We start from the raw sequence: 16,382 nt of genomic DNA, 5'->3' as shown, positions 1-16,382 counted from the left end.
CTCTCTCTCTCTCTCTCTCTCTCTCTCTCTCTCTCTCTCTCTCTCTCTCTCTCTCTCTCACTCACTCACTTACTCACTCACTCACCCTTTTCTCGTCTTCTCTTTCGCCCTTTTTTGTATTTTGAAAGCCCCATATTCTCACGACAGTATTCTCCTGAAATAGAGGGAAAGAGAGGGAGAACGGGTGAAACACGGTTTTATCCGATCCTTTATTACTTTTTTTTTCTTTTTTTTTTTTACCACGAACGGCCACTTCTGATCTACCGCCGCTGTAGGAGACGAGCGATTTTTGCCGCCGGCGAGCCGAGCCCACCCTCCGTACGTCGCTCTCTCTGTCCCTCTCGCGTATAGCCTCCTCCGCGCGCGCGCAAGCGACATAATCGCTTTAATACATTTCCACTGTGTCCTCGCTTCGAAACATAAAAGCAGTCGCCCCCGTAAAAGTTATGGGACAATACCTACCGACGCGTCGTCGCCTTGGCCCGAATACACGACACACACACGCATATACACGCATGTGTGCGCACGCATATACACAGGAGACTACTCCGTCTCTCGTATTTCGTGTATCACCGAAATGCGCTCCAACGTCAACGCTACCATTTTGCCGCAACTGTCATGTGGAATATCATTTACCTTTTTTTCCCCCTTCGAATGACGCATCACGGAAAAATCGCTTTCGAGTCGCATCGCCCACGAACGCGAATTTACTGGCGCTCTCTCTTTCTCTCTCTCTCTCTCTCTCTCTCTCTCTTTCCTCTCTCTCTCTCTCTCTCTCTCTCTCTCTCTCTCTCTCTCTCTCTCTCTCTCTACGTACATACACATACCCACATTACATACACATACGTATACACACATTGCGAGATACGCGGCATGTGTCACGACTGCTGCTGAATGTAAAGGATTACGAAGCGACTTTTTGCAAAGAAGCAACTGAGCCCGCGTGGGACTTTCTTACGACGGTTTACACCGCACAGCGGGAGTGAGAGAAAGAGAAGGAAGGTCGGAATGTCAACGTGCAGATAATATCGCCGCTTATTCGTCGCGGCGGCGGCGGCGGCGGCGGCGGCGGCGGCTGCGGCGGATCTCACATGCGGCGCAACAGCCGCGAGCTCGCATAGTCGAGTAATTCCATTCCCGTCGAGAGTGGACACGCTGCTTTTCCCATTGTAGCCACTCGTTTAACTTTGCGAAAGTCAGCAAGCGTCTGTGACGAGACTACGAAGAGGAAGGGAGAAAGAGGAGGAAGAAGAAGTAAAAATAGAAATAGAAGAAGAGGAAGAGGTAGACGCGATGGGGGCGAGGGGGGATGGGCTGGGGAACGGAAAGCCTTCGATTCTTCTTTCGCTCTCGTGCGTTTGTTTACAGAGGACCCCGATAGAAGGTGGCTGGCACGGAACGAGGGGGTGAGACTCGGGCTGCGCGGGGCCGCGAAGGGGTCGGAGGGACCGTAACAGAAAAGTACGAAGGGTGGGCGCGCGACGCGAAGGGCGAGGCGAGGGAACTCGGAAGAAGAAACGAGCCGAGCCGTGGAGGAAGCGGCGCGGAGTGCAGGAGGAGGAGGAGGAGGAGGAGGAGAACGAGGAGGGCAAAAAAAGGATTCGAGGATTCTCGAGGCGAAGAGTCGAGTGGTTGGGTGGTCGAATAATAGAGCTGCCCTTAATACCGTCATCCCCGCTATCCCCGGGTTAAACGAGGGAAGAGGTCGGCGGAGGAAGTAGCGTCGCGCGCGCGCGAGAGAGAGAGAGAGAAAGAGGGAGGGAGGAAGGGAGGGTGAGAGAGACAGCTTGAGAGATGGAGAGAGGCCGAGATGGAGTGAGTAAGAGAGAGAGAGAGAGAGAGAGAGAGAGAGAGAGAATGACGGAGCGAGAGAAAGCGAGTGAGAGACGAAGGCGGGGAATGGTGGCACGGAAGAGAAGGACGTCGGGTTGCGGAGGGTAGAGGAGGCAGGGTAGGTGGCGGGACGACGGGGGTCAGAGGATGGTCGCTCGTGGTTCGTGTGCCGTCGCCGCCGGGTGGGAACCAGGAGAACGGAATAGAAGGGATGATAACATTTGTATCATATTTAACGCTAGAACGAGCGGGTTAAGGGGTGGAAGACAGCCTCCACCCGCCGGCCTCCTTCTTCCTCGTCTCCTTCGGTCTTCTCTCCCGCTCCTCTTGGTCACCCTTCTTCCGCCCCCCGCCCCTGTCCTCTCTCACAACCGCACTCCTCCGCCGCCGCCGCCGCCGTCGCCTCCGTCGCCGCCGTCGCCGCCACCGCCACCGCCGCCACCGCCACCCCTGAACGCTACCTCTCTGCTCTGCTCCCCCGCCCGCCCGTCCGCCCGCGCCCTCGCCAGCCCGAGTAATATACCACTGAAATCAATACCACCACACTGCCTTCTATTTACCCAGGCTCATCATCCGTACACAAATTTATTGCGTGTCCCTAGCAGCTCGGAACATCCCCTTCCCCCCCCTCCCTTCACCGCTGCCTCCGCCCCCGCCGCCAAGGATATATCGCGCGGCCAGATTGCGATTCTATAACCTCCGCCTGCCCTGCCGACTAATGTCGCGCGCGGCCCATTTAACACGCTGACGATCGTTTCTTTTCGGAAATCCGCCCGGCTATCTTCAGGCAAAAAGCTTCCCGATTATCTCGTCCCGCTGTCCGCCCCGCCGTCTCTAATACGGCCTCAAAAGTATCGATCGTTCGAGCGGATCGACAAACGGACGTGTTGTTCCGTCCGCTCCTTCTCTCGCGTCCAAGATAAACTCCTGTACGAATACGAGAGGGGCGGGAGGGCAGGGCGACATTGCTCGTGCGCACACGCGCACGTGCATCGTCTCGAAAATATCTCTCGGTTTAATCTCCAAATATGATCAACCGTTGGACGTAAGAGAGGATGTACCCGCTCCCTCTCTTCGTAGGCGCTCCGACAGAATCTATTGCAATTGGAGAGAGAGAGAGAGAGAGAGAGAGAGAGAGAGAGAGAGAGAGAGGGAGGAAAGAGAGAGAGAGAGAGAGAGAGAGAGAGAGAGAGAGAGAGAGAGAGAGAGAATCAGTTTTGGAACTCGAGGAAAGTGGCGTCTCCGAGCGCACTTGCAGCGAAGTGTCCGTGCTTGGAGGAGGCGTCTCGCAGACTCTCGATCATCCGCTCTCGAATCGTCAGTTGAAATGTCTCATCCCACCCACCCACCTCCCCCGCCCGCCCCCCTCTCCGCCGTCTGTAAGCGTCCGTGGCCGGCGGGGCGATTTCTCCCGGTCGGTGGACCGGTTGAGCGCGATTTATGCGCGCGCTGGGACGCCGGATAAAGATCACGTTAGACGGCACGCGGTGTTTAGCGAGGATTTTTTAAACACTCGCTGAATTACTTAAAACGCCGCCGGCGCGCACAGGTGGTTCCGTGCGTCCGTAAGCGACCCACGCCACACGCACACGCATACGCACACGCACATACGCACACCCGTACGCTCACCGTACGATCTCGCGTGCACCTTCTCGTACGTACGACGCGCGTAATGCATTGATGGGGCGTTGTACGCCGATATTACGTCATTAGGCAGGCAATGCTACTATCGCATGCCCTGCTTTGAGCTCGTTATGCGCCGCGTCCTGACGACGGCGGCGGTGGCGGTGGCGGCGGCGGCGGCGACGGGAGCAAGGAGCGAGCCGCCGTCGCTGCTGCTTGTACGAAGTGAAAGATAAGTAGTGTTACGAGATAAATGCCACATAAATTAGCCGTACGCGATATAAGCACGCTCGCGCACGACCATGCGCCACGACGGAGCGAGCGAGCGAGCGAGCTTGCATCACGTGAATGCGAAATTGCGGAAATAATAATGAAGCTTGTTACAGATATAATCGGACGCGAGATAAACGTTGTACGCGGCGACCGCGAACATTCTTACGTCCGCGGTGAAATTTATCCGCGATCGCCGCCAACTCCTCCCCCCCTCTCTCTCTCTCTCTCTCTTCCTCTCTCTCTCTCTCTCTCTCTCTCTCTCTCTCTCTCTCTCTCTTCCTCTCCCTCTCTTTTTCTCTCATTCTCGCTAATTACTCTCACGCGGTACACGGGCTATGTGTTTGAAAGAGACGGGAGAAGGAGGGGGAGAGGTTCCTCGGAGCGCCGTCTCGTTACATATTCGAGCGTCTATTTAATCGACATCCTCAAAGTGGCGGATCTCGACCTCGCGGATTTGGATGATGAATTTGCGGGCGCACGTCGATACGCGCGCGGCGCACATCGGAGCTCTATTAGTTGTCTCTCCGGGCATGCAGCGTCGACCCTAGAGCGAGAGTGAGAGAGAAGAGGGAGAGCGGGGCACAATCGGAGCGGCTGATGAGCGAGAGAGCCTCCGCGCGCGTGCGCGCGCGCGCCAAGTATCGAGATTAATAATGCATCCTCGAGGATGCGGCCGTCGCTGGTGGCGGGACGCGCTCGCGCTTCGCGCGAATATGGGTCGAGTTGCTGCTCGTCTACTTGGACGAAGGCGCATCAAAAGGTCGTTGATGTATACCGAGTAGTCGCTCGGCAGCCTGGCAGAGCGGCGGCTCTGCTAAATATGCGCGCGGCTGCCGGCCAGCCCCGACGCGCCGCCCTCGCTCACGTCGGGCTCTCGTTATCGTTGTCTCACACGTCGCTTCGAACTTTTCAGGAAAGCGACGCGGAGAAGAGCGATCAGGACTTGGTCGTCGACGTGGCAAATGAGGTAAGACATAGATAACAGCTAAGTAGACGCAGTAACCGCACTTTTTATCTCAGACGAAGGCAAGGAAAAAGGGGGACGGAGTGTGCCGGGGTGCCCCTTGGGTTCTCTCCCCCCCACCCCACCCCACTTAAGTCGATAGTCGTAGTTTGAAACTCGTCTCATGTGAGATGCTTAAATTTTTTAACGTTGGAGTTGGCGTGGAATTTTCCGTCGAGCCACGATCGTGTGACTCGTATCGTTTCATAAAAAGATTTTTAGTCAACATCATCCTTCTTGCAGCTAATCGTCGTGGATAATTAATAAAGATCCTCCTTCGATCCGTGATCGCGGATAAATAATCGAGTTTCTGGACTCCAAATTCAGGCTCAAGTTGCACGACTATTAAAGGGGTAACATCTGAGTGATGAGAACGCCTGAAAACACATGGTAAGTTTGGGAACTTTTTGTAGTTAAATAACGACATAGATGGAAAATTGGTTCGAAGTGGGTTGAAGCTCTAACGTGCATACCTTAAACTACACAAAACAATTTTTGTTATAATTTTACCTCAAGATGGCGGCGCTGAAGCTCTCCAAGTAAAAGCGCATTTTTCTCACGAGTCCCCGCGACTTGCAGCAGAAATGCCGTACACTTTCAAAAAGGACAGAAAGGCCAAATTTTTGTTAATCTATTGTTTTTTGTTGATCTATCTATATACAATACATTAAATTTGCTAAAGAAGTACACACGTTAAATACGTACATGTTAAAATATTGATTTTTGTAGAAATGGTAAACATTAGGAGAAATGTTTGTTTTATCCAAAAAATTGAGTGAAAAAATATTTATAATGACAAAAGTTTTAAGCCGATCGTAAAAATCATGTGTACTCCTCTAGAGAATTTAGTTTAGCAGCTATTGTAAAAATTTCGAGTGGATCGGATGAAATTTGTTAAAGTTCTGCTGCAAGCCAATTCGAAAAACGTGGTTTTACTTGGAGAGCTCCAGCGCCGCCATCTTGAGGCAAAATAATAACAAAAAATTGTCTCGTGTAGTTTAAGGTATGCACGTTAGAGGCCTTCAAACCAATTTTCCATCTATGTTGCTATTTAACTACAAAAAATTCCCAAACTTACTCTGTGCGTTCCCACTCAGATGGTACCCCTTAATTGCGATCGCAGATTGATATTGATGCGATTCGGCGGGAAAATTCTCAATGAACAAAATCTTGCCCGAGGCTCTCGTCGTGAATAACTGATAACAAGGATCGTCCTTCGATCCGCGATCGCGTGGGTGACTGATAAGGCTTCGATTGCGAATTCGGCTCGGAATATCCCCAAGTTTCAGGTCACGACTATCAATACGCTCCTTCGGTTTTCCGCGCGAATCCGTGTAACGTCGTATCTTTACGTAGACAATGGTGCTGGGCAATTTGCATAAATAACCGCTTCGCCCTCTCCCTCCCGAAGATCGAGCCTTCCGAGCGTCTCCAAAGTTTGACTGACGTTTTATCGGAGCGCGACGATTCCCTCGATCGACTCGCGCCGCGAGAAATTGATTTTAAAACGCGGCCGTCTTCCCGCTCAGCGGCTTCCTCCTTCCTCGCGGTCGGTCGCCGTCTCTCCTCACGGGGACTAAATCGTGCGTGCACACACGTGATCCGCGTGAAATAATGATAATGAAAGTTCCAACGTGCGAACGAGCAATCTCGCCGGAAGCGCGCTCGCCGCTTCGCGCGGGGAGTTCGACGCGCGAGTTCACTCGCGCGCTCGTCCCGAAACTCACCCGCTACCTCTTTCTAGCGATGGGCGAATATCGATCGATGAAACAAGCATCGATTCTTATTTCCTTGAAAAATCGATCAGATCAGACCGATACTTTTTGGGGCCGATTATTCCCTAGATCGATCATTTTTTTCGTCGATTATACTTTACTAGATTTATTGCCAAATTTTTATCACTGGGGAATTTGCTTACTACTGTTCAGGCCCGTCTACAACAGCTGCAAAAATAAAGCTGTAACAGTAAACAGTAAAAAATAAACTAACAGCAGTCGACTATCGTTGTCGAAGAACAACCGAATTTTAATTGAATTATTTCTTGTAGCTTACGCTTATAGCCTTATATTCTTATACAAGCTTATACTTTGCAGCCGTTGTAAAAGGGTCTTTAAGGTTTTAATAATATATTAATTTATTGTTGCAACATATAACTCCTCGCATTAATTAAAAATAATACTAGGATAACATCGATTATTATCGATATTTTTAAGAAAATATCGATTGTGTAAAAACGATCTTTTTGACAATCGATTAAATCTAAGACGATGCTTTTTTTTTTTGACAAAGCCCATCCCTACCTCTCTCTCTCTCTCTCTCTCTCTTTCTCTCTCTCTCGGCTTCCCTTTCTCGCCCTCCTCCTCCTCCTCTCTCTCTCTCTCTCTCTCTCTCTCTCTCTCTCTCTCTCTCTCTCTTTCTCAGATCTACGTTTGTTCGGCGAAACAGGAGGCGTCGTCGCCGCACGCGAACGGGGAGCACTCGGACCCGCGCGAGAACGGCACGCTGGAGAAGCTGGGCGCACCGGGTCACGTTGGCGGCGGACCGACATCGGGCGCGGGCTCGGCATCCGTGAAGGACAGGCCGCCGTCGCGCAGCGGCAGCTCTTCCGCCCGTAGTACACCGTCTCTGAAAAGTAAAGATGTAAGATCTCGCGGAGAGTAAGCTTATTCGGCGCTACGACCGGTCCAGTCGTGACTCCGTCGCGTCCCACCACCACGTCGGGAAATCCATCTCGGGACACTCGCGGGATGTAACGTAAAGTCGATCGCATCTCACATCTCTTTCTCTCTCTCTCTCTCTCTCTCTCTCTCTCTCTCTTTCACGCGCGCGCGCGGTACCCTCAGCTTGCCAGACAGCGTTCCTCCGGCGTTTCGAAGCACGAGACGCGAGCACACGGGACGGCCCGAAGAGAGCCGGCGCTGTTCTCCGGGCCGAGTTGTTTGAAATTGCCAACAAATTACACGTCGGACGAATGCCGCCCGACGGCGGGATCGACAGGCGAAGAACGCGCGACGGCGAAAGAAGAACCCTCGAGACGCGCTCTCGCTCCTCCTGCGTTTCGCAGCAGCGGAGCAGCGACGTGTCTGGCAAACTCCAAGCGGCTACCGTTCGTACGCGCCCGCGACACCCGCGACGACGATGGACCGACCAAATTGTAGTCGAATCTCGCGTGATCGATACACACCTCGGGAAGGGGCGCACCGTCGTCCGAGATCGGTCGCTTCGACCGCCGCGAGCGACCGGAGAAACAGGAGGAACAGAAAGAAGCAGCGCGAGCGTGTCGCGCGTTCTCTCGAGCGGCAGGCGTAGATCAGCGAAGATCGCAATCGCGGCAATCCGACGACTCTCGGACTCGAGTCCTCGATTGCCTCGGGCCTCGATTGCCGTGCGATTGCGATAGAAGTGAGTCCGCAAGAGTGTGGGTGCCAAACACAGCCGTGCGTTCGCCAGGTCGACAAGCCGGGTACACCTGTGGCGGCGGCGAGGGGCTCGCGCAGTTGTACGCCAACTATGGGCGGCATCCCTGGGCCCTTGGCATCGCGGGTCTATCATCCGCCATCGTCGCAGCAAACGCCACCGCAGGGTTATCAGGGCTTGCCATCCCGCGGCAATGAGCCGCCGCAGTCGCCCTCGCCATACAGCAACTTGCCATACGCGAGGCCCTCTATGGTGATTCACGAGCCCGTAACTCTTACACTGTATCACCCTTCTCTATCACCTCGCGTCTCCTCCGCCGTTCTCGATTTCATGTCCTCCGATCTCGCGCGTATGTATCTCACGAGCGTCGCCTCGCCTCGCCTCGCCTCGCTTCGCCTCGCCTCGCACCGCGTACATGAGGTCGATTCTCGGATCATCCGCGTCGCGCCAACATCTCGTGTGTGTATGCGTGCGCGAATGTGGGTGTGTAAGTGTGTATGTGTAAGAGTGTGTGAAACTGGAGGAGATCGTTGTGCAAACTCGCTCCGCTATTCGGAGCAATGACGCTCGCACGTTTTCGGCCGTTTCGTTGTTCGCGCCGCGCCGCGCCGCGCCGAGGGAATTTTTGCAGAGCGACTTCCGCCGCGCGTCCGCCTTCATTTATTATTCTTCCGTTTCTATGCGCTGTTTATGTCCCAAGAAGTGAAGCCCATTGTTAGAAAATTTACCGTGTTCCCGGGTGGAATTTGTCATGCTCCTCGGCGAGATCAGCTCCGCCGGCGCGGGCGGCGGTGCTGTCTATCGCCGAGCGCTGCGGCGAATAAAGAAAACGCGATAAACTCGAGAATAATTTGCATGAATAACAGAAAACAGAAGAGAAAAGGGAGAAGCAAGAAGGCTACAAAATATTCCCTCCGCGCGGACGATTGGTAACTGGAATTTCCGCGAGTCGCGATCGCACCTACGTAGGTGCGCGCGCGCGCGCGCCACCTCCTTTTGATCCCTCCTCATTGCGCTACCGAATGACCGTCTGACTGTTTCTCTCTTTCTCTCTCTCTCTTCCACAGCTCGGTTTCGACAGCCACATGAGGATATCCTCGAGTAACGGGCTGAGCAACGTGGCAGGCGGCAAACCGTACGTAGTCTCTCTCTCTCTCTCACACACACACACACACACACACACACACACACACACACACACACACACACACACACACACACACACAGCTTACGACGCATCGGCGGTCCTCTCGTGGATCGTCTCGTGATTAGTCTCAGATCCGTCAGAGTTCGCCGAACGTCTCTCTGACACTGAACACACACACACACACACACACACACACACACAGCCTCGGCGCGTTTAGGCACTCTCGCATTAGCCGTATATATACTTCCGCAGGGCGTACTCCTTCCATATGAACGGCGAGGGCCAACTGCAGCCCGTACCATTCCCCACGGACGCTCTAATAGGACCGGGGATACCGCGTCACGCACGCCAAATTAATACCCTGACTCACGGCGAGGTGGTGTGCGCCGTCACAATCTCGAACCCGACCAAGTACGTCTACACCGGCGGCAAGGGTTGCGTCAAAGTTTGGGATATCGGCCAAAGCGTCGGCAGCGCCAGCGTGAAACCAGTCTCGCAGCTGGACTGTCTGCAACGTGACAATTACATCAGGTGAGGCCCCGAGCGTGACCCCGTAGACCGGTTCGAACCTTGATAGCCGGCGAGGCTTGATTTCCGGCCAACTTGAGCAGTTCGGAGCGCGCAGTGCGCGCGTTCGAAAGGGGCGAGTGGAGGAAAGAAGAGTCGCGGCCGGTCGCTTTTCATTGTTCGTTACCATTGAGTTTGCGATGTTGTTCTTCATCATTTGTTATTCAGCCTTCGTGCCTACTAGTGCGATCCTCGTGGCGATTCCTCTTCTTTCCCGCCGCGGTTGGAAATTATAAGCAGTTGCTGCTGCTGCTGCTGCTGCTGCTACTGCTGCTGCTGCTGCTGCTGCTGCTACTGCTGCTGCTGGTCACTCGCGATGACCGCGATATCGATGAAGACGATCCGAGTAAGGAACCAAGTATCCTCCTTATGCGCAGATCCGTGAAGCTATTGCCGGACGGCAGGACGCTGATAGTCGGCGGCGAGGCCAGCCAGCTGAGTATCTGGGACTTGGCGAGCCCTACGCCGAGGATCAAGGCGGAATTGACCTCCTCAGCGCCGGCCTGCTACGCATTAGCGATCTCGCCGGACTCCAAGGTCTGCTTCAGCTGTTGCAGCGACGGCAACATCGCCGTCTGGGACTTGCAGAATCAGACACTGGTCCGGCAGTTCCAAGGCCACACGGACGGCGCCTCCTGCATCGACATCTCCGCCGACGGCTCGAAACTGTGGACCGGCGGCCTCGACAACACCGTGCGCTCGTGGGACCTAAGAGAGGGCAGGCAGTTGCAGCAGCACGACTTCACCTCGCAGATCTTCTCGCTCGGCTATTGCCCGACCGGCGAGTGGCTGGCGGTGGGTATGGAGAACTCGAATGTCGAGGTGCTCCACGCCACCAAGTCTGACAAGTACCAGTTACATCTGCACGAGTCCTGCGTCTTGTCGCTCCGTTTCGCCTCGTGCGGCAAGTGGTTCGTCTCCACTGGAAAGGACAACCTACTGAATGCATGGCGTACGCCGTACGGTGCATCAATATTTCAGGCGAGTACCGATGACGACGCGATAGCGACGTGCTGTTGACGATGGCGCGACATCTCAAGCTTATCGCGTGGGGAAATGCCAGGTTTGCCTCTCTGACGCAGCCGGGTCTGGTTGTTCTTCTGCCCGAGGAAGCGAGCCGCAATGATTCAGGGTTGAGCCAAAGAATGTTGACGAAACGTCAGGAACAAAAACTCGGCTTCGACTCGAAAGCCAAACCTGGCATGGCGATGATGACGACGACGACGACGACGACTTTATCGAGCATCGCGTTCGGATTGATTGATTCGCATTTGAATTTACCGTCGCGACTGACTCGCGCGATTTCACAGGATCCTTCCTTGTTAAGCGTCAGCCACACGAACGGGCATTTGAGAAAAACGGGATTGTCTAACGCGATTTACAACTTGAAACTGATACGCGCGCACGTGTCCCGATGTCGCTCCGCCTCGAGCTGTCTGGCAAAGTGTTTCTCTTCCGCCTCGGGCAATAGACGTTGCCCGTCGATTCAGCCGAGGAGTTCAGCCCGATCACAATAATTTATCGTCCCTTTTCGACCGAGACCGACCTCGTGAATCGCGTCAATTAGCGTCTCTCCGCCAGAAGCGGTACACATGCATGAGATACTTACGTTGCGCGAATTTTCTGTTGAACTTTACAGTCGAAGGAATCGTCGTCGGTGCTGAGTTGCGACATTTCCGCGGACGACAAGTACATCGTGACCGGATCCGGCGACAAGAAGGCCACCGTATACGAAGTGATTTACTAAGCCTGCTCTCATTAGAGAGAGAGAGAGAGAGAGAGAGAGAGAGAGAGAGAGAGAGAGAGAGAGAGAGAGAGAGAGAACAAAGAAAGATATATACATATATATATAGAGAAAGAAAGAGAAACAGAGAGAGAGAGAGAGAGAGAGAGAGAGAGAGAGAGAGAGAGAGAGAGAGAGAGAGAGAGAGAGAGAGAGAGAGAGAAAGACTCATATTTTCTCCCTCGACGACGTTCGAGCCTCGCACGTGGCTTTAATGCGTATCCTCTCGTCCGCACGGGCGGGAGGAGAGAGGGCGCCGAAAAGAGTTCTCCGACAGTGAGGTCGCCAGTAGCCTCGGGACCTTAATAAACGCGACCGGTAATTGTGTACATATATGCATACGGATCTACATTGTACGACGGAATTACGCTAGGAGATATTGGAAAAATATCGATATGTGTGCGTGTGTGTGTGTGTGTGTGCGCGCGCGTGCGTGCGTACGTGTATGCGTGTGCCATGCGTGACTGTATGAGAGAGAGGAACAACGGTGTATATTAATATCGCATGCGCGCGCGTCCTGATTTCGCGAGCGAGAGAGTGTTATTGCGGATACGCGACGATTATATAGGTTCGCGATTACGCGGACGGGACTTTTGTTTGTCGCGTGTTCACAACGGGAGAAAGAGAGAGAGAGAGAGAGAGAGAGAGAGAGAGAGAGAGAGAGAGAGAGAGAGAGAGAGAGAGAGAGAGAGAGAGAGAGAGAGAGAGAGAGAGAGAGAGAGAGAGAGAGAGAGAGAGGGAGGGAGCGAGAGGGAGGGGGGGGGAGAGAGAGAGAGAGAGAGAGAGAGAGAGAGAGAGAGAGAGAGAGAGAGAGAGAGAGAGAACGTGTGCCGATAGAACGAAAGTATGGCGAACGACGACGTTTGCACGCGCACCGGCGTGACGCCTTTTGCAAACGGTGATGTTAGATTTCGTAGCTGCCGTAAACACCGTAGGACTGTAACGCACGCCTAAAAGTGAATAGCTGCGAACGGTGTGCTGAGAAACAGAGCCGTGAGACAGAGGGAGAGGGAGAGAGAAGGTAAGCCATCATCGAGATTTAGTCTCTCCTAATTATACGCCGCGAGGAGAATATCGCGATTGCGCTTGAGGAAAGTTCTCCGCGTTCCCGTCGCCTTTCGAATGTATCCGTCGTACTTCTCTCCCGAGCAACAATGCGGGCGACCGTGAGACAATTTTCGGTACAATTTACGTTGTTGTCGACCGCAAGAGTATTATCGCGCGCCGAAAGGTCATCTCGATGTGTAACGCGCGCCGCGAATAATTAGAGAGTATCGGGCGGACGTTTACATCCGATTACAATCGGTTCAGTGTAACATCTCGCGTTTTCTTTTTTTTTCGGCCCTCCTCCCCCCCTCCCCCCAATTAAACGAAGGTACTCTCGCCCGTTGCATATCTCGAATATTTCGTAGGCGATTCGACGAGCGTGCAGCGGGGCGTAACGCGTTCTCCTCAGATGACGACGACGACGACGACGACGACGACGACGACGACGGCGACGACGACGTCGGCGGCGGCGTATTAGTCTACAAACGAATTACCTTTTTGCATCGTAAAAGTATAGCGATATACCTTACGTGTAATAATCGAATTTGTACGTGATAGCGCGTGACGCGAACGGGCGGACGAATCCCTGTACAGAATCCTCTTGTACATATTCGACGATTGTGATTAACGATTAGATTGCGTCGCGTCGCGGCGCGGCCGCAGCGACACGGCCGCGCCGGCGGACTCGGACTTTAAAATAATAATCAAGAGTAACGATATTTCAACTTGGCCGATAACAGCCGACCGGTGAGTGCGTGATAAATATAGAAAAAACGAAATCAAGACTTTCAAATACCGAAGAACAAAGACGCGCAAAGGCGAACTCGTCGAATTCCGACGATTAACGCCCAGGATGAGGTCGGGTATGCTTTCGCGAAGGATCCAGAGGGAGAATTGCGACCGACACTTGTCCGTCCCCGTGTGTTTCCCGTTGAATTTTCTCTTTCATATTTATCACGCGTTATCTCATCCAGCTTTCGGTTGTTCTCACGGTCAGGCCGTGAAATGTCGTTACTTTGAAGAATAATAATACCTATGTAAAGTACAACCCCGTGCACAATCGAAACAGAACTATTTCTCTACTTTAATTAGGCGACCACATACACACACACACACACACACACACACACACACACAATACACTCGCGACACACCAGCGCGGAGATCAATAGGGGCCGGATATATGGCTTCTCGTGGATATATCTTTACGTTGCGATCGCGACATCATTTTCTGTTTCCCTTTCGCAGCCGACACCGAGACACCGATATTAAAGGACATTTAATCGAACAAGTGAGTAACCCCCCCTTTGTGTCCGCCGCGATGCGCGTAAGATATACAGCGTGAAGCGCAACGAGCCCGCAAAGTTGCCGCTTTTGAGTGATCTTCGCCGGGAAGTTAGTCTCCGCGCCCTCGCCCCGCGGGGAGAGACGCTGCGCGAGTTAATAATCATTCAGGTGTATAAACTATCCGCCGTTACGAGTCTTAAACGCAGTTCAGATCTGTAAATATCATCCGAGATTCCGCTGGAGGAATACAATCGGCAATAATATTTACAGACATTTTATTTTCAACGGAAAAAGAAAACAGACGCGTTCATTACGTTCGGTCATATGCTGATCTGATCATCGATTGATGAATTGTTGATTCTCGTCTCCCGGGCGGATACGCCGAATGGAAAAGGAAAAAAATGAAAAAGATTCGATTGACGCATTGTACGCAGGGACGTAGATACGTCATGCCGATTAATGACGTATCCGCAAATCTCTCGACGAAATAAATAAGGAGTCTATTCCACATTTTTCCCCGACGCTGCATTTTTAGCAATAATAATATGTGACAATTGATACTACCGATCTCCTTTATTGTCTTGCCTCGAGTTCTCCCCGTATTCCCCCTGCCCCCCTCCCTGCCTCCTTTCTTTTGTTCGCTCCTTTTATTTCTTCCCTCCTTCGCCGTGGTGCGCGATGACGAGGGAGAATTGACGAAATCGCTTTCGTAACGAGAGAGCCCGCGCAACTTCTTGAAATGCGCCGTTGCGTGTCCAACGGTGTCCACGTGACGAATCGGTGACTCGCGTTGCTACAATCAGACATAATGCAAACTACAATTGTACCCGACGACTTACCAGTCATCGCGAGTCGGGTATCGCTCATTAGCAAACGCCGTGATAACGTTTTCCCACGTTTCTTCGTGCGATAAGTGTCAACGACGCGGCGGCGGAACTTGGCCGCACCGTTGATACACGCGCCTATGGAGAACGAAGGAGAGAGAGAGAGAGAGAGGGGGAGGGGGGAAGTCACTTCCAGATCCTTCCTCCGCCGCTGATCGCAGAATCAGTCAATGATCCCGGCCCGCGGTGCTCTGCTCGCAGAAGGGGGAAGGGAGAAGAGAAGGGGAGTGTGGAGAGAAGAAGGAGAAAGTAAGTACAACCAGATATCAATTCTCATGTTTTTGCTTCTTCAATAATTTCTGATGTATTTACATTTTTACGTGTAATCCGTGTGTACAAGATCGTTAAAAACATTAAATGTTTATGCCCGCGTTTATGATAATCTATCCATGTATATATTTACACGTTCCTCTCTCCGCTGTGTACAAGGTCGTTAAAAACATTAAATGTTTACATATTTTTCTTCTCCTCTTCGCCTCTTCCAAGTCTACCACCTTACTTTTACGCTCTCTCGTGTCCGTGCGCTCGAGATCATCACCTCGAGGTCGCTCCGAATTCTCCGCTCCCTCTCTCTAGGTCTGTTTGGGTTTTAACTGCACCTTCATCCAACCAGTATTCTCTGCGTTTCAAATTAGATAGATATACATTGTTATTATTCGGACATTGGGGCGAGAAAGAGCGAAGAAGTCAAGAAGAGTGGCTAAAACCGAACGGACCTTTCTTCTCGTCGTCGATTCGTCGTCTCTCTACATTATACTATCCCCTCTCTCTCTCTCTCTCTCTCTCTCTTCCCTCTTTCTCCCCCTCTCTCCGACGTATATCGCCGTTACTTATGTACAGGTAGAAAATTCTAGTAATGTCGTTATCACACGGCATTACAAGTGGATATTATACACATCCGTCCTTCACACAGGTGATTCGTACATGCGAACGTTCCGTATTCTCTTTCTCTCTCCCTTTCTTTCTGGTGCATTTTTCTCGTATATTTACTCGATCATCGCACTCCGAGATATGATCAAGGAAAGTGAGAGAAGAAAGGCGATGAGTCTGGAGGGTGCTGAGTGATACAAAGATATAACGGGAAGTGTTCAGAATTCTCGAACCCGGCCACGCGCACGTAACGTAAATGCGTCTCTTTCTCGTTTCCTCACACGCGCACGAACACACACACACACACACACACACACACACACATACGCGCGCGCGCGCATTACATGACATTTACACTTTTCTCTCTCTTTCTCTCTCTCAATCATGTGTATATATATATACAATCTAGAAAATACATAATGCAACTTACTTTTAGGATAACCAATTTTACAGGAAATGTACATTACAAGTGAATGGTGGTAGTTTTTTTTCACGCCTTATCTTCGGGACGTAAGTTTTGCCAAGACCCTCGACGGGACTGTACTTCTATCCTTTTTTTATTTCTTTCTTTCTCTCTCTCTCTCTCTCGCGCGCGTGCTTACGCGGAAGGTCGTCTTCTGAGACTTTTCAGGGAAAAAACACTCGTCT

General features: G+C 52.3%; 1 protein-coding gene and 1 long non-coding RNA gene across 12 annotated transcripts in view; both read left to right on the top strand.

Annotated features, from left to right (window-relative positions):
• The window catches only part of gro (TLE family member transcriptional corepressor groucho), a 48,711-nt gene extending 37,045 nt beyond the window's left edge, over positions 1-11,666 (top strand). For 8 of the 11 annotated variants that reach the window (XM_025306588.1, XM_025306581.1, XM_025306587.1 and 5 more), the window contains 7 exons: positions 4,643-4,696; positions 7,154-7,372; positions 8,183-8,401; positions 9,217-9,284; positions 9,549-9,827; positions 10,241-10,844; positions 11,503-11,666. In XM_025306588.1, the coding sequence (XP_025162373.1) occupies positions 4,643-4,696; positions 7,154-7,372; positions 8,183-8,401; positions 9,217-9,284; positions 9,549-9,827; positions 10,241-10,844; positions 11,503-11,610 (1,551 nt within the window). In that variant the 3' untranslated portion in view covers positions 11,611-11,666. The remainder of the gene's footprint in view (positions 1-4,642; positions 4,697-7,153; positions 7,373-8,182; positions 8,402-9,216; positions 9,285-9,548; positions 9,828-10,240; positions 10,845-11,502) is intronic. The other 3 variants (XM_025306584.1, XM_025306582.1, XM_025306585.1) reach the window with 2 other exon arrangements.
• A 757-nt stretch (positions 11,667-12,423) lies between these two features.
• LOC109503659 (uncharacterized) lies at positions 12,424-14,538 on the top strand. Its single transcript, XR_002162675.2, has 2 exons — positions 12,424-12,667; positions 13,059-14,538. It is a non-coding gene; the product is annotated as an uncharacterized LOC109503659 (long non-coding RNA).
• The last annotated feature ends 1,844 nt before the right edge of the window (positions 14,539-16,382 follow it).

Source organism: Harpegnathos saltator, unplaced genomic scaffold (genome assembly GCF_003227715.2).
Source record: "Harpegnathos saltator strain DR-91 unplaced genomic scaffold, Hsal_v8.6 scaffold79, whole genome shotgun sequence".
Lineage (NCBI taxonomy): Eukaryota > Metazoa > Arthropoda > Insecta > Hymenoptera > Formicidae > Harpegnathos > Harpegnathos saltator.
This window is presented reverse-complemented; position numbering and strand designations above follow the sequence as displayed.